At 40.1% G+C, this 16816-nt stretch overlaps 2 protein-coding genes across 4 annotated transcripts; both read right to left on the bottom strand.

Annotated features, from left to right (window-relative positions):
• Positions 1 to 74: 74 nt before the first annotated feature.
• Positions 75 to 5788, bottom strand: LOC106958027 (transmembrane protein 237B-like). Of its 3 annotated transcripts, XM_015049715.1 has the most exons (14): positions 5598 to 5787; positions 5283 to 5318; positions 3387 to 3418; positions 3285 to 3298; positions 3140 to 3208; positions 2947 to 3075; positions 2777 to 2870; positions 2542 to 2699; positions 1685 to 1817; positions 1402 to 1593; positions 745 to 818; positions 570 to 657; positions 362 to 483; positions 75 to 268 (listed from the first exon to the last, which is right to left on the bottom strand). In XM_015049715.1, exons 1-14 carry the CDS (start codon positions 5616 to 5618, stop codon positions 204 to 206), a joined length of 1227 nt encoding a protein of 408 aa, XP_014905201.1. In that variant the 5' UTR covers positions 5619 to 5787; the 3' UTR covers positions 75 to 203. The 3 variants fall into 3 exon arrangements, with proteins under 3 accessions (XP_014905201.1, XP_014905199.1, XP_014905200.1); XM_015049713.1 differs by having other exon boundaries at positions 570 to 818; positions 5598 to 5788; XM_015049714.1 differs by lacking the exons at positions 5283 to 5318; positions 5598 to 5787 and adding an exon at positions 4070 to 4540 and having other exon boundaries at positions 570 to 818.
• A 513-nt stretch (positions 5789 to 6301) lies between these two features.
• Positions 6302 to 16810, bottom strand: mpp4b (MAGUK p55 scaffold protein 4b). Its single transcript, XM_015049710.1, has 22 exons — positions 16235 to 16810; positions 14458 to 14568; positions 14259 to 14380; positions 14094 to 14171; positions 13931 to 14014; positions 13136 to 13267; positions 11199 to 11280; positions 10696 to 10781; positions 10483 to 10557; positions 10196 to 10392; positions 9634 to 9692; positions 9532 to 9549; positions 9412 to 9453; positions 9302 to 9322; positions 9156 to 9170; positions 8937 to 8978; positions 8286 to 8459; positions 8093 to 8173; positions 7905 to 7998; positions 7716 to 7824; positions 7501 to 7635; positions 6302 to 6827 (listed from the first exon to the last, which is right to left on the bottom strand). The coding sequence occupies exons 2-22, from the start codon at positions 14513 to 14515 to the stop codon at positions 6636 to 6638; spliced, it is 1896 nt and encodes a 631-aa protein (XP_014905196.1). The 5' UTR covers positions 14516 to 14568; positions 16235 to 16810; the 3' UTR covers positions 6302 to 6635.
• Positions 16811 to 16816: the final 6 nt, after the last annotated feature.

Below are 16816 nucleotides of genomic sequence, written 5' to 3'. Positions count from 1 at the left end.
GGACATCTGTTCAGTGGATTTTCATTTAATAAATGTCATATTTTATCAGACATAAAGAAGAGTCATCGTTGGATTACTTTAAACTCTATATTTTAAGAGACAAGCACATTTGAAAATACAAAAAATAATAATCTCTAATACAATCAGAGATGTCAACAAAGCTGCAGCAGAAGAGATTAACAGTTGCTCCTATTTTTTTTTTTTCAGCTGGTAATTTCTGATTTGTCCTCTGGCCTTGCCGGCTCAACCTCCATCGCCCTCAGATAACCTAAAGAAAACAGAAAACACAACATAATCTGTGATTTCACAGTGGATTTCAATGGAATTCTAACAGTTTGCAAGCGTCATCTGTCTTTCTCACCCTCGGTGTAGTCCGTCTCCGGCCTGGTGGCAATAAAGATCCACGCCAAGCCCACCAGCAGAGCCACCACCAGGTTGATGGTCACCCACGGGTGGAGGATCTGGTGCTCCGACCCCTGAGGCCTGCAGCAGGAACAGATGAAACCAAGGAATGTAATCCTGGCTTTACGTTTTGCTTCGTAACGTCAGGATTATCTGCGTCATCCCACCATATCGTTGTGTTGGAGGACGCATAGAGGTTGATCCGATCACTGGTCATCTGCTGACTCAGAGAAAGAATCAAAGCAGAGAAATACACTGAGTGGGGAAAAAAAACACAGAGTGTGGGATTAAAGCAAACAGAAACAACAGGGATCAATAATCTCTGAACGGATGTGGATTTACAGAACGAAGCCAGAGCCACTGGATCCAGAGTGATGAACTGCCGCAGAGCCACCGGACCTTTAGCCAGGTTCACCCTGACAACAGAAAGGCAAAAACAAAAAATAAATCATTAATTCTGAGGAGTAGGTTCATATTTTGGTGTACATCAGATAGATTGTTCCTGATCTGATCAAAACATGTGGTTCATGCTTGTACGACGGCGAATCAGGACCATTGTAGACAGAAAACAGGAGGAGTGAATTTCTGCTGAAAAAATTCTGAAATTTTGAGATTAATCTCAGAAAATTTCTAGTAAAAACAAAGACATTTATGAGTCCCAAAAATCATAAGACTTCAGAAAACTAAGAAAGGTAAAAAAAAAAAAAAAAACATGTTTCATGAGATATGACCGTAAAGTGAAGTTGGTTTTTTCAAATAAAAAGATAAGAAAAAAAAGGAATTGAGAAGGTTTTGAAAAATTATTTCCAAATATTTTATTTTTATTCCTCTAAAAAAGGAACATTCCTGTATTTTTCTGTATAAATACAGTCAGCACAGCAAGAAACCTCATATCTTCGGAATAAATGCACTTTTATGATAAAGATATTTTCTTAAGTGACTCGTGGCTTTTTGTAAAGTGTAGGCTTTTATTTTGAAAGGGATTTCTCCTGGTTCAACCTGTCAAAGGAGGCCACGGTGCAGATGGCCAGCAGCATGTAGAGCAGGGCCTGTGAGGGGTAGGCCAGGCCGTGGTACTGCTCCAGCAAGTTGCGTAGAGCGGTGAGGTGTTGGCCGGCCAGCATGTAGACCACCACCACGTTCCACACGGCGTAGCCGGCCAGGAAGCCGTGACAGAACAGACCAAACACCCTAACAAAAAAATAACAAAAAAAAATGGAGGAGAAACATTGAGGAGAATACAGGAGAGGTGAAGGCCGAGTTCTCAGGTTTCCCCCCTCACCTGAAGCCTTCATGCACTCGGACAGAAACGTCTCTGGTGGTCCAGAGCGGCGGCATGTGCTGCAGCTCGGCCACGCCGTCCATCTGCTCGGCCGTCGTCCTCCAGTCAGAACGCTCGGCGGCCTGGAACCGCTCTGCGTATCAACATGACCGTAATAAAAAGAAAAAAAAATTAAATCTCAAAGCCATCAACCTTTCCACAGAGACATCTCTGATTTGACCTGTAAAGTGTTTTTTTGGTCGGAAGCTAAAGATTCTCGATTCGTTTAGAAAAAAAAACTATTGAATCTATTTCTTTCTCCATTTGCTGTCCTAGTGTACGACACAGGTTCAGGTCAGGCTGAGATTTTTTTTTTAATTAGGAAAATTAAAAATGTCACAAGGATAACGTCTTTTTTCTGTTTTTATTATGACTTTAATCTCGTATTATTTCACCTTAATGTGGCACAACTTTATTCTCGTAATAAAATGTCCGTAGTTTCATTTTTGTCCCTGAACCTGGTCCTAGTATTTGTGAACGCAGAGGAGAATAGAGGAACATTAGAAAAAAAGAATAACTTTTTTGTTATTTTTATACATAAATTCAGGCAGTAAAAAGTTAAAATAGGTGGAACACAGAAGCAGGCCTTCCTTTAGCATAAAAAAACAAGTTTATTGAATAAACTTCAATTTAATCTCTATTGTAGATTTAATGGAGTATCTAGTATAGTTTTAATCATATATATATATGATATATTTCTAAAACATAATCTATTACTTATAATGTCATTAACTACTAGTTTTATTTGACTCTTCATATAACCTGTGAAGTTAAGTTCATTGCTTTCCTTTAGATAACTGTCGGTGTAATGAACTCACTGGTTCTCTCTACAAACAGCTTCCCGACCGGCTGGCTCTGGCCCTGCGGCGCTGAGAACAGGGCCTGCTGGGGGATCGGCGAGCAGCTGTCGTTGATGATGTCGTCCTCTTCGACGCAAAACTCGTCGGGAAGCGGCGAGTCTGCCACCTTCGACTTCCTGAACATGAGAAACACCTTTTTTGTTGTTGTCTTCTTAACTATAATTTCGTTATGTTTCTTTGTTTTTTTTCTTACTTTTTCTTTTTGGTTTTCTTCACCACTTCTTCCCCGTCGGTGGTCTGATCTCCGGTGTCTCCGTTGACCAGGTCGGCTTGGTTGTCTTCCAGATCTGAGTCGAGACGGATAAGCTTAAAACCGCCAGCGTACTTTTGAAAAACATAAAAGAAAAGCGGAGTGGTTTCCACCTGTGGACGTGGCTTTCTTCTTCTTCCGTTTCCTCTGCGTTGGAGCATCTGTTGTGGCTTCGAGTGTCAGGTGATCTCCGACCTCAGACGCCCTCCGGCTGCCGAGCCCTCCCATCTCCATTTCCTGATCTGAGGAAACACAATTATTCAAACAAAGAACGCCGTTTCTTTTGGCTCCTCCTCATCTCCTTACCTTCCACGTCTCCTTCTCCATTTGCGTCTTTTCTTGGCTTCTTCTTTTTTCGTTTCGGGGCTGGAAAATCTGTCGACGTTTTTCATTTGAATTTAGAAACGGAAATAAATCGACATTGTGGATTCTGAAAAAAATTTGGACCCACCTGCTGTGTCTTGGCTTTTATGGAACAACAACAAAAAAAGAGAGTTTTATTATTATTCTCATTTTTAGCAAAGAAGTTGTTAAAGAGGAGAAGTTTTCCTACCTGGACATGGTGGGAAGGGCTCGCTGCCCTCGCTATGGAGACAAAAAAACAAGCATAAAAATAATTATCTCTAATTATTTAGTCATTTTCTACCAATGTAATATTACTCATAATCAAACAAAGCGGGCCTTAAAGAGAGTTCAGACTTTTAAGGACGTTTATCCACGTCTACAAGAAAAAAAAAAAAACAATATCTTCCACCACATTTATTGTCTACTTTTTTAAAAAATATCATTGTTTAAAAAGAAAAAAAAATCATGTGTTTTCATACACATGAACCTGCACAAAAGAATTGGAGGAGTTTTGCCAAATCCTCAAAATATTCCAGAAATAGTTTACCTTTTAAAGAGCTTCACACGTTTTTCGCAAACGTATCAGTTACTGTTTCTGTCAAATAGTACTTCTGAAACTAAAACCAGCAAACTGACCAGGACATTAGTTCTACTTGTACCAGAACGTTGTCCTTTTTCCCCCTCAAACAAAGTATTTAAAACACAATAACAGTTAAAACCCTGCTCCAAATAAGAAACTCTTACTGAACAGAGCAACTACATGATAAGTAGTTCGTTTAATCCCGGACGTTTACATAACATCTGATCCGATGTGGTTTTTATACTCGTATAGCAGAACTTCCTGGACGCAGCTAAGCCTGAAACAAACAGCTGAGATAACAAAAACCTTACCGTGGTTTTTCTGGCCATTTCGGTCAAGAATGCAACTCAGAGCAAAGCGAAGCCACACATGATATCCTGACAGATAAATCCTGAGCTAAATCTGCCAAGACGGAGGATTAGTTTGGGAGCAGAGGTCAAACGATTTAAACCTTTTACAAAAGACTTGGAGCATCATAAAAGTAGCTGTTTGTGAGGATGGAGAAGCGACCTTTGGTGGGATTTGGTTTGTTTTTATTGACGGCACTGCAGCGCTTTGTTGTTTGGGAAAACAGCAACTTTTAAAGAGTTTTTGCAGGATTTCTTCTTTTTTTGGCTTTGTTCTATATCAATAAATACACATTTTTAAAGCTGAGTTCTCACCTTTTTGCATTTTATTCTGGTTGTGAACATGCAAATTGTGATGTGATAAATAAATATCAAGCCCCAGACCTGCCACGATCCAATAAATAAGATGCTTCAACAACTTTTCGTTTATCTGGTATTCGTAAAAAAAATTAAATGATATCTGACAGAGATCTGCAATTATATGGATGTGTCAATAATTCATTAAATACAGAATTTAATATCAACATCATTAATTAATACTTGATATCAATAGAATTATTTCTATATTTAACCATTTAAGATTTCCTGCACTCAGGTTCTCAATAGTCCCCAGCATCTGATTGGATAACCTGCAGTCTTAGCTCCACCCACTGCCTTTTATGGGTACAATTAATTCAAATAAATTAATTGTACCCATAAAGATTTTATAGTCCTATGTTGCTTTACCTCAGGTAAAGCAACATAGGACTATAAAATATTTAAATTATTAATGATAATGCCAAAACAACTTCCACATTAAAGATGTATTTAAACTCGTTTTTTTTGTCTACATAGTTTAAAATAAAAATCGACTGAAATAAATAATTTATGAACTCTACCAGAACTCCAACATCCTCCCTTAATAGACACTGTCAGCACTTTTAAAAAGAAACGGATAAATTAAAAAGCAACTAAATTAAAATTGTCCTACGTTATTACTAGTTAAACTGTATTTCAAGGTCCAATTATAAAAATATTAACTTTAAAGTTTTATGGACTTTATTGAATCCTACGGAACCGTAGCTTTAGAGTTAGTCCCTTATGTTATCCCACTCCACGTCCCTGTATTTAAATCAGCTCAGACTTTCTATAGACGGTAATAATAATGAAACCCTAACAAATAAGTGAGTTCACTTACCTTAGGGAGAGGCGGCAGCTCCCTAAACCTTATATTCTGCAAAGTAACAAAAAATACAATAAGTTATAGATTTAAAAAAAAAAAAAAAAAAAAACAGCAAAGAAAATGGATGGAGTGTGTGCCTGGATACAAGGATACATGGGTGGCTCCTTGTGCTATGATACTGAATAAAATGCAAAACGATACATTTTGCCAAATATATCATTTTATTCTGAATAAACTGCATAATTTCATTCTGTATCTTACAGACATTGAGACGTGAGAACATTTCGACAAAAGAACCGTTATTCATCTTGTATATAGATAAGTACTTACTTTACCATCTCCCCCGTCCATTCTCGGTCTTTTCACCTAAAACCCTTCAGCGAAATGAATTTCTGGTCACATTCTCATCAATGTAACCAGACTTTTTCAACACCAAGACGGTTAAAAACCGAGTTACCGCTGTGCTGTTTACACTCACCGAGATACCTTACTTAACCGGATGTTACGAACTGCTAGGAAGTAGTACGTATAATTTGAAAAATAAAAGCATACATTAAAAAAGTTCAAATAAGAAACGCACAACAAAGTGTCTAAGTTAATACATTTCTTCACCGATACAAATACACTTTAACCAGTCACAAAAGTATTTACATATTTAACTCTTTTTCTCAAGTTGCAGTTATAAAACATTTTATTTTGAAAACGGTTTTACGTTGCTTTATTAAATTACGAAGTAAATTTCTAAGTCGCATTTGACATATATGGCATTTTTAACAATTTACGTGTATTTCGTTACTTGGTTGTGCAATAAAATGGCAGCCTGAAACATACCTACTACTGTCCTTTCAAAGTGACATGAACCCAGTTAATTATTCACCTTCTATTTAAGATTTTTGTCATGAAACACACACAAAAACGAGAGCAAACACAAAAATATTTTATTTCTATACTGTAAACATTCAGAAAAAAAAAAATTCAAGTTTGTGAGTACATATCTGATCTTAAATCAGTTTTTTGTGTTTTTTTTTCTTTTTTGAAAATGGAGCTGCATGCAAAGTACAAAACGGATTTATTTTAATCTAAACACCTTCCAATCCAGTACACAAAGCACATCTAAATAAAATGCTAAGTTGAGCAGAGTTAAAAAAAAGAAAGAAATTGTGACAGTTTATGGGATTTCTTGGGGCTTTGTGTCCTCCTCTGGGATTTAAAGAGATTTAAAGACCAGAACAAGCTTTCCACACATATACATACAGATCAAAGGATTTACATATTTCCTGGCTTGCTTCCCCCCAAACATCCAGGCAAGGATTTTACATTTCAACATTTGTATCTTCCCGGCGAAGAGTGCTCTAATCCCTCTCTCTCTCATGATTCGGCCGTGGGTCGGATCCAGCAGGCGGGGACCCACTGTGGTTCATCCTGTGCCTTCCTGACGGCTGTCAGCAGCTGGACGCAGGAGTCCTGCAGCTCATCGTTGACGATCACCTGATCAAAGAACTGCCAGTACTGGGCCTCGATCTTCCGGGCTGACTCCTCCATCTCGTGGAAGTCTTCATCCTGTTGAAAATCAAAGTCAGGTTGGATTTCAGCCTTTGGGGAGTTTTGTGGGTCAATGACCAACAATGTCCATAAAAAAACAATAAAAAAATTGATACTCAAATCTTTAGCTTACTTTTTTGTCTGACCTACTTAAACACCGTGTTGTTCAGCTTTTAAGCCCAGCATACACTGAGTTTTGCAATAGCCACATAGGAAAATATATAGTTTTTGAATGATATAGAGAATACATTGGGATGATAACTGTTTTTAGATAAAAAAAAAAATTAAAAATTAAGGATTTAAAGAAATTGCAAAAAGTTTGAATTGTATTATATAAATGAATCCAAGGTGGAAAAGAAGTGGCTCCAGTACAATTCCTTGGGGTTCACCTCATGATAATCTGAGCGCTAAAACCACCAAACACACAACAGCAGAAATAACTCTTGGTAGTCATTTTCTGTCATCGTGTTTGACAGTTTGCATGAAATCTTTGTGCTGATGCTGATTTTTGATGTCGGTCAAACATCTCTACTTTGGTCTCATCTTTCAAAACTTCATTTCAGATCAATTTTGAAGTTGACCCTCTAAGACCTAGTGCTGGTTCCCCAGTGACATCATCTTACACCTACTACTGTCTGTCACTAAGAGAAACTAGATGTAAACAGTTAAACCCAGCCATCAGAGAGCATACTGTGAATGGACGGTTGACATAGTAGTTGGTGGTGATGTACGAGTCCTGTCTCGTCTCCCTGAGGCGCTCCAGAGGCGGGGGCTTCACGTAGACAACGTAAGCTCTCAGCTCATGAGTCCTCACTGCCTGAACAACCTAAAGAATAAGGCAAAGTGCTTTTGTTTTACTCTGCATCATCAGTTCTGTCCTTAAAGCGGGCGCATGGCGAGGCTTACGTTTGGCTCTATGTCGACGATGCAGATCTTTCCGCTGTTTAAGACGTCTTTCACAGCATCAATGCTGGTTCCGTAAAGGTTACCTTTGTACTCGCCAAACTCCAGAAACCTATCAAAAAATAACAGCGTTAAATTACAACATCACAATTTATTTGAAAGCGAAAAGCATGTGACAGATAGCAGCTTTACCGATTATTGTAGACCATATGATCAAAAATCTCTCGGCTGGTGAAGTAATATTCTCGCCCGGATTCCTCGTACCCTCTTGGACTTCTTGTCGTGTCTAGTGAAAGAGGAAAAACTAAATGTATGACTTAAACTGGCTAAAACAACAATGATTCATAATATTTTTGTGACTCTGAAGGCTTTACACGTACGAGGTATAGCTCCCTGGAAGACGTTTGGGTTCATCTCGATCAAGCGCCGTCGGAGTTCATTCACACCGACACCAGATGAACCTGAGGAACAACAAGACAAAGTCTTTTTTCATCCAGACCCGTGATATTCTGAAATCAAACTGCATACTTCTCCGGATTGTACAGACATCAAACCAAAGTTTTATTTCTGTACCTATGAGGGCAATGACGCGATGCGTGTCCTCTGGGTGGCGCTGGTAGCGGACCACCTCCTCGTAAGGGTTATTTAGGACGCTGCTGCAGCTGCTGGGACAGCGGATGTGGGCGGAAGGCTGAGTTGTGCTCTGGGAACGCCGGCGACACAGACGGATGCTGCGCCTGAACCCCGCTGACGGTCAAACACAAAGGATGTCAGAGGCTAAACCTTGCAGATGCTTTTTGTACCTTAACAGAAGGCGCAGTGAACACGTATTTTACGCGCTGTTGAAGTTCACGTGTTAATTATACGTGGCACTTTCATGTGTTTTCGTCATGTAAGCATCACGTCAGAGCAGGGGGCGTCACTAAGTTTCAAGGAATGGAGATGCCAAGATGTACCAAACAGCAACAAAAACAGAGAAGTTGCTTTAAGCAGTTAACTGATATAATAAAAGGCTTTCCTAGCAAATCTTAAGATAATTATAATTTTCTGCAGGTCTGCATATAAAATTTGTAAAATTTATAAAACTTATGTTGCCTCCTAAGGACAATAATACACTCATTGACTTTTGATTTCTCTCATGGAATTCATACAAATTATGTAAAAAGCACCTTTAAATATTAAATGTCCACTCTAATAAATAATTGCTTTGAGGTCAGTAGTTACCCAAGTAAACTCCTTCAATGTTGCTGCTGAAGTCATCCTCCTCTGATGGGGAGAAAAAGAGCAGAGAAGGAACATTTAGCAAACTTATTGATTAAGTGAAAACCTAATGGATGGAGAAATTATGACTGTAAACATGATACATCTACAGAGGCTGAAATCTATTAAACTTTCCTTCTCTCAAATTAATTCAAAGATTCAGGAAACCATCAGTTTCCTCACCTTCTCTGAGCTCCTCTGATGTTTTGCGCATCAGGAATCACAAAGGTTTGGAAAAGGAAAAACAAAAAGTTTTCCATGAAGGGCAGGAAAACGCATCGAGTCGTCGACTTCAGGCTCCAAAACAAATTTATCAAAGACTTACCTACCAGATTCAAATGCCTCCTCATCTGTTTTGACCCAAAAACACACACAGAAAATTGAATACAAAAGAAGCAAAAAAAAAAAAAAGTGATAGTTCATCTGAACTATATCTTACCTGCTTCAACACATCTCTCATCAATGGCCATCAAATCCTCCTCTGTGAAGAAAAATAAAGATGTGGAAGGATTTTTGGAGAAAATAATTCAGCAGAAATCTGAACGTAACTTCTGTTTACCTTCGTCGACGGTGCTCACTGCAGGAAACATGGAGTGAAACAGATAAAATCAATCTGTGAGTATATGGATAGCAACAGCAAAGTCAAGAGCAGGTCACTCACAGATTTGCATGCAGACGTGTGGTTGGTACGGCTGGGACCACCAGAACTCCCTCTGCTTCCTGCAACAGGAGCACAGTTCAGGGGAAAGTTCTTTATATTTCCAAGATGCAAATGTAATCAGTTTACTAAAGAAAAAAAAAGTCTTGCACATATAAAGCACAACATTCCAGATGAGAAACAGTTCTAACGTTGCTAAAGGTGTACAAGCTAACGGATCGTATAGTGTACTTTATTTCTAAGACTGGATTTAGCTGACAGATTTTTGGTAAAGTACCCCAAAGAATAATACCAGGATCACCTCTTTTTTTTTTACCTGAAAAGTTTAGATATTGTGCACCTTGAAATTGGGAATCTGTCTCTTTAAGAAACTGAGTGCAATCCCACTAGGACTGAGCCTGTTTCCCTTCCTCCTAGGACTGTGGGAGAGTTTTAAAGGAAAATCAGATCTCCCAAAGAGCTCAGGATGAAAATACACCTTATTCGAAGTAGGACATCCCTCTCCTCCACACTGACCTAAAACACCTTCATGCAGAAGATGCAGGAGAGTTGGGTTCAGACTCACCGTTTGAGCAGGCTAGTGGAAGGGATGAGTCCGGCACAGGCCGAGCTGCAGGGCAGCTTCTTGGCTTGCCACCAGAGGGCGTCGGTCTGGTCCACAATCTCCAAGATGTCGCCTTTCTTGAAGCTCATCCCGGCGTCGGCGCAGGGGATGGTTGAGTCCTGCTGAGGGCTGTAGTCGGTCATGGCCCGGACGTAGAACTGAGCAACGATTTACACTCGTTTTGTTTTTTTTTTAGGCAGTTTTATGTCTAAAGCAAAGAAATGACAGAAGTGTGGTGGGAGACTCACCATGGTCTGGTTGTGGATCGGCCTCTCTGTGATGGGAATGACCTTAAACATGATGGTGCCATGTGGCCGAGCTTGCTGATTGGATGTAATTAAACAAACAATAACTTTATTATGCCCTCTTTATCCAGTTAAGACTGCAACATCTTGCAGTAAGCATGAAGGGTATTAAACGACGGAAATAACCGATTTAATTTCTACTCTTAATCAACCCACCACGACTTGGATGACTTGCTCAGGCTCCATTCCGTCCACAGGAAACCCGTTCACCTCGATAATCCTGTCTCCTGCATGAAGCAGGCCTGCATACAGAGAAACAAATTCAAACTAAACCTGAGGATTTGGTTGAATTTCTTTTTTTTTAAGTTATTTGGTTGCTTTTTCTTAAAACATAACCAAAACACGAAAGTTTAGTAAATTGGTTTGAAGTTTCTTTGCAAAAATAAATGCGATGCTCATCTGCATAACATGAAAGCCAGTTTATTTACTAAAATAAATAGCCTTTGAGGAGCAATTCAAGGGGCAAATGTTTAAGAAAAAAACGTTTCAGAGACTCGGACTCTTTCGGAATAGTTGAAGTATTTGTTGAGTCATTACAGGATGGAGTCAGAGATGAATAGATAGATCTTTGGATGACAGTATGCCATTTTCTTTGTCACTCCACGGTGTTTATGTTGTCATTTTGCCCTCACTCCACTATTCACCATAAAGTGTCTCACCACTTCGATCGGCCAGCCCTCCGTGAATTATACGAGCCACGAAAATCTCTCCTGTGATGTTATTTCTCTTTATAGTCGCTCCCTGAAACAGAAAAGCAGAACACATTGTTAAGCGTGGAGGTTGAACAAACGACGTGACTGGGATGCTGATGAGGTCTGCTGAAGGTCATGAAGGGACAGAAGGAAGTGGATGAATTTGTAAAGACAAGAATGAAACAAGGGCACAAAAGGAGAGGAAATTCTTTTAATTTTCAAATGAAGCGTGGAAAAATGATTGGAGGCATAGTGATCCAAAAGAATATGCTCACTGTTTGGAACCCCTTCATCGTCACTCAGGTGGGTTTCTTCCTCTTCTTCTTCTTCTTCTTCCTTTTCTGGCTGGTGTGATATCCCTTCACATTGTTGGCCGTCTTCATCAGTTCTAGTTCACCATTTGTAAGTAAACCTCTGGACACATCCGGATCGCCGGGGCTACGTTTTCTTGTTTTGACGGCGGTGAGCAGGGGTCCTTGATGATTTGCGGCGATGGGAGAGGGGCCCTTTGAGGTGGAGGGAGCATCCAGAGAGCTGCCGCTGGACGAGGAGGAACATCTGGACTGCTCTGGGTGTGAAATCTTTATATCGGTCCTGGTGGTCGTGAGGAGTGTTTGTAGCCGGTCCACCACCTGAGTGAGGAGGACCAAAGACTGCACCGACTCAGTCATGCGATCCGTTGCAGCTACCATCCTCTCTCCCAGGACTCTGATGTCTTTACTGCTGCTTTCCATTGAGCTAGCTGCTTGTTGTACAGTCGTCCTCAACTTGTCCAGGCTCTCCTGATTGGACGTCTCCACGGGTGACTCCTCCAGCACCCGGCGAGGCTGCATGGGGCTCGGTGGAGCTGTGCGGACGCAAGGGCTTTGGGCACGAAGCTTCTGAGGCAAGTCTGGATGAAGGTAGGTGCCTTTGTTGAGGTAGCATGGTACGCCAAGACAGGGAGGATATGGAGCACAGGTGAACGGTCCCGACTCTTTAGCAGGGCGATCCCCAGAGAAAACAGACAAAATATTAATCCGTATGGCAATGAACAGATGGATGGATGATTGATGAAGGCGGAGCAATGACGAGTTTTCAAGGCGTCGTTTCCGAAAGCGTCTTTTCTTACCAAACCCAACTGGGTTGTAGACAGACGGCGCCGACTGGTTCAACTTTTGCTCCAGATCAGTGTAACAGACGCTGCAGTGAATCGTCTGCTTGTGATAGCTCACTTCGTGTCGAGGCGTGCAGGTGAGCAGGTGCGGACGGACCGCCGCCTGGCGGCATGGCAGCTCTGCCGGGCAGCAGCAGGTCCGTCGGACCTCGCAACACGAGAAATGCCGCAGGCATTCTGGAACGGGGCTTTGCCCTCCAAATGTCTCGTTGCTGTGAACGCTCCAGGTGCTTCCTGTCCCTGATTGGCACCTTCTTCTTGCACAAGCATGGGAGGAACCACTGAGCCCGCAAAGCTGTGACACAACACAGTCACTGAAAATATGCCGGGTTTTTCTAGTTTTGTATTTTCCCAATAAACCAAACTTGTTTTCTCTCATAGAAATTTAGTTAAGATTATTTAGGAAACTAATCAAAGACTTCATTAAATCTTTGAACCAACAAAATCTTTCATACAATCTTTTCATACCATCTAAATGCAATATAATGCTGAAAATTAGATTTAAATGTGGACTGACTAAGGATTCAGATCTCCAAAACATAATAAATATACATAATAAAATATTTTTATTAAATTGTTGTATTAGTTTAGTATATTTATCATAATAGAGTCAGGCTAAAAACTACAGAATAGTCCAAATAAATGCTAATCTTATGTTTTAAAGTTGTCTTAATTCAACTGATTGGATTTTAAAGGAATCTGAAACAGAAAACCTTTCAGAGCAGTCACTTTTAAATGAGCAGCTCACCAGAGGCTGCTTGTTCTTGACGAGGCAGACAATTCGAGTGGCCTCCTCTTCGTCCGGCAGCTCGTCCGGCATCGGCGGCAGCACCGGCTCGTAATCCTTCTGGGCCACAGTGTCATGAGCCGAGAGAAGAGCCTGAACGACAAATAAATAAATAAATAAATAAAATCCTAAACATTTTCAAGATTTTATCACGGAAAATTATTGCCATCATTATCTGGGATTCTCCAAGTCTGGCCCAATAATTCTAGACTTTTAAAGACTATTGTTATTAAAATTTTATACTAACTTAAATTATGAAAGAAGCATATTTATTAATGGAGTTGCTTTCCAATCAATAGCTGAAGCAACTTAAATATTTGTCAGTTGATATTTGTTGACAGGAATGAGTCTAGCACTTTTCCACTGAGGCCACCAAACTTCAACATTGTTTCGATACACAGTGAACTTCATAGACCAGATTTTCAAGTCAAAACTTGCTAAATATATCATATTTTTATGAGCTACTAGTGGAAGAAAATGGGCATTTCACGGTAAACATATAATATAGCAAGTTCTGCTGAAGGCGTTTTTTTCTAATGGAAAAAAGTTGTTGGAAAAAAAAGAAGCAACCAAATTAAATTTGAGAGCTATTGAGCTATCAATTATTTATTTATTTATTTTATTTAAATAATGTGGCTAAAAACTACAAGGACTGTTGAAAACATCTGTTATCTTTTTTTTTTTTTTTTTGTCATTTTTAAATGTCCACATCCTAACAACAAATTTGAATAAAGCAGCAAGCAGCTGGTTTCTCACCTGCATGTGCGGCTGTCGGAGGAGACGGTACAACTCTTTGGCTTCATCAGAGCAGTATGGGAGCGATCTGATGTCCATCAACAACTACACCCAAACAGAATATATGTTCAACACGAGAAAAAAAAAAACACACCGACTGTCCTAAAATGACTGCATAACAAACCTGAAGTGAGAGTCCTGAAGCAAAATCCAGAGCTGGAGCCGGGCAGTCCGTCAGATACCTTTGAAGACATTCGTACACCTGGGAATAGCATAAAAATAGCCCAAAAGATTGCAAGAAAACTTTTGCCAATTGAAAAGGTAAACACAGAAATGTCTGTTTTCCAACCTTAATCAGCGACTGGAGCCAGGACGCGGTCAGCAGGCCGTGGAGGACCTCTGCTCCGTCAACGTCCTGACCAACACAGCGTCTCACTTCCTCAACCACGTCCGACAGGATCTGCCGCAGGCCTGCAGCGGGGAAACCGTCACATCAGACCGCAAAGCCGCACAACAGATTAAACCTGCAGGCCAGGACTCTGCTTCACCTTGCTCTCCGAGCTCAAAGGGCGGAGTTACAACCTGAGCCTCCACCGCCTGCCTCATGATCCCTGGACCCCCGACCACCTGTTAGCTGATCACCAGGACGGACGGTAAACCTGGGGATTAATGGATGTGAGTCAGAGAGCTTCTTTCATCCGTGTTATTTAACTTTTATGATATATGGTCAGCCTCTTTGTTTTAAAAATAATAAAATGTTTAGACATAATGTGTGTTAAGCTATTCCTTTAAAAAAATGGATGTGGGACATGACATCGCATTATAGTGCACCGTGAAAATTGTCCCATTTACAGTTTATAATGTGTTGTAGCTCTGAAAGAAAGATATGCGAAATGGAAATGAAATTGAAATAACCTAATGCCAAAGTTATTGTTAGAATAATTACATTTAAAATAGCAAAAAAATAAATAAATAAAAATAAATAAATACAAGAAAGGTTTTGAACATTCCCTGCAGTTTTAAGTCATACAGTATTTATAAGAAAAGGTCTCCAGAACAGAGTCTTGAGGAACAACATATGTGATTGAATCCTGAGTAATATTATGATTTTGGTCAATCATTATTTAGACATGTCTTTTGAACACTTTTTTAAGGCTTTTTTCCCCCCAAAACTTGTTAGCCCAGATTCAAGCCTAACTACCTATAATTGAGAAATCCAGATCATAATTCTTGATTCTATATTGTGTTACAGCTAAGCTAAAGCTCACTCAATCTGCCTGGGAATAAAACAGAACCTTCAAAGGGAAATTTTGGGGCACAGAATAATTACGGCATAAATCTGAAGGCCATATAGACCCAGTAACTTATTACATAAAGACAACATGTACTCAGTGATTGCATGGAACTTTGGTCATGTGGAGACACAGACATATAAACTTGAGTGTCATCCGGTCAGAGACGTCATACTTGACAAAGTGGCCCAAAGGCAGAGCCTTGAGGGACTCCACATGACTGCAGCTCAAATCAATTAAAAACAAAACAGAGGTTTGCAACAAATATTGAATTTGGCATAAATAATTTGCTAGAGATGAACAATATGATAACTTATAACAAACCCTAAGCAGTCACCAGTTTGGAAATAGTACTTTAATATCTAAGCAAACATAAAAAAAAATTATAATTTGTTAATTTGGTAAATGCTAGCGTGGACGACTCATACAAGATAATATTACTCCTTACTGATGCAAACCAGTTTATTAGTGTGGCTTCAAAATGGCACCACACAGTCCCCTCCACTGGTGGCCTTGATAGCATCACTACCATATAAAGTCCATTTTAGGCTTACAGTACAATACAGAATTAAGTTAATTTTACAAGGTGGCAGATTTAGAATATTTAAAAAAACATGTAAGTTTGTCTACTTTAAAAAAGGGACCAATCCATGGTGCAGGCCAGCAGTGGAACATGCAGTCCCAGCTCTGCCAGTATGAATAGGGTCAAATGTTAATGGCGCGCTTTATGACATCAGGGATGTGGAAACGGTTGATAATCTCTGATGAACAAAACACCAGAGTTCATCAGAAATCACGAGAAAACAAACCAGATTTGCACAATAGGCATCCACAACTCCAAGGAAGAATCAACTTTAGGAAGATGTTACTGCTTCAACAGCTCCGACTGTCCTGAACACTGCAGCTCACATAGGATGATGGATCTGTCAGTAAAGTGTTGTGAAGTAGGTGGAGCTAGTAAAGGGGTAACTAGTACTGCACTGCGGCCTTCATCCGACTCTTCCTTCTTCAACTAACCGACATCATGTCTTACCTTACACCTGAGGTATCCGAGTCCTCTTCCACCCCGTCCTCCAATCGAAGAGGAAACTATAAATGAGTTTGAGAAATTATATTCCCCTGAGAGAGGACAGAGTCCTACGCTTTCATCGAGCAACAGGGGGGAACGTGAGAGAGAGAGAGAGAGGGCTGTAATCTCTCTCGATCCCACTTAATCCTGGGCAAGTGAGCTGCCTGCCTCTGGCCCCCGGGGGCCGGTTCCTCCCTCACCGGCTGGCTAGTTGCTGCTGAGCTGCCAAATCTTCTTAACCATTTCAGCTGTTAGCAGGTAGCCAGGAGACGCTGTGGGAAAAGGAAGCAAATGTGTCCCCCTTAAGGGATAAAGACTTGATACATCAGAGTAATTACAGGAGAAAAAAAAAATCTGCTAATAGACTTCAGCAGTTGGAGCTAATTTGTCCCCTGCTTCGGTTCTCAAGGTAAAAACTAATTTTGCCTAAAATGAAGGTTAACCTTTTTTGTGCTCATTAAGTCCAACTTGTCAGTATTTATACCGCAACTTACACAGGAATAGGCTAGTTTGGATAGGTTTTTTATAAAGCTAATTTTTTATTAT

Source organism: Poecilia latipinna, unplaced genomic scaffold (assembly GCF_001443285.1).
Source record: "Poecilia latipinna isolate Pla-1442-1.1 unplaced genomic scaffold, P_latipinna-1.0 Scaffold956, whole genome shotgun sequence".
Classification (NCBI taxonomy): domain Eukaryota; kingdom Metazoa; phylum Chordata; class Actinopteri; order Cyprinodontiformes; family Poeciliidae; genus Poecilia; species Poecilia latipinna.
This window is presented reverse-complemented; position numbering and strand designations above follow the sequence as displayed.

What these genes read in the sequence shown, in the direction of transcription:
- LOC106958027 (XM_015049713.1), bottom strand. Translation starts at nt 5,618, where the DNA reads ATGGACGGGGGAGATGGTAAA. An exon ending in TGGACGGGGGAGATGGTAAA is followed by an intron (nt 5,319 to 5,597) that starts GTAAGTACTTAT and finishes GTTACTTTGCAG; the next exon opens with AATATAAGGTTTAGGGAGCT. An exon ending in ACCGTGGCCTCCTTTGACAG is followed by an intron (nt 819 to 1,401) that starts GTTGAACCAGGA and finishes TTCTGTTGTCAG; the next exon opens with GGTGAACCTGGCTAAAGGTC.
- mpp4b (XM_015049710.1), bottom strand. Translation starts at nt 14,515, where the DNA reads ATGAGGCAGGCGGTGGAGGCTCAGGTTGTAACTCCGCCCTTTGAGCTC. An exon ending in CTTCCAGGGAGCTATACCTC is followed by an intron (nt 7,999 to 8,092) that starts GTACGTGTAAAG and finishes CTCTTTCACTAG; the next exon opens with ACACGACAAGAAGTCCAAGA. An exon ending in TCGTCGACATAGAGCCAAAC is followed by an intron (nt 7,636 to 7,715) that starts GTAAGCCTCGCC and finishes CTTATTCTTTAG; the next exon opens with GTTGTTCAGGCAGTGAGGAC.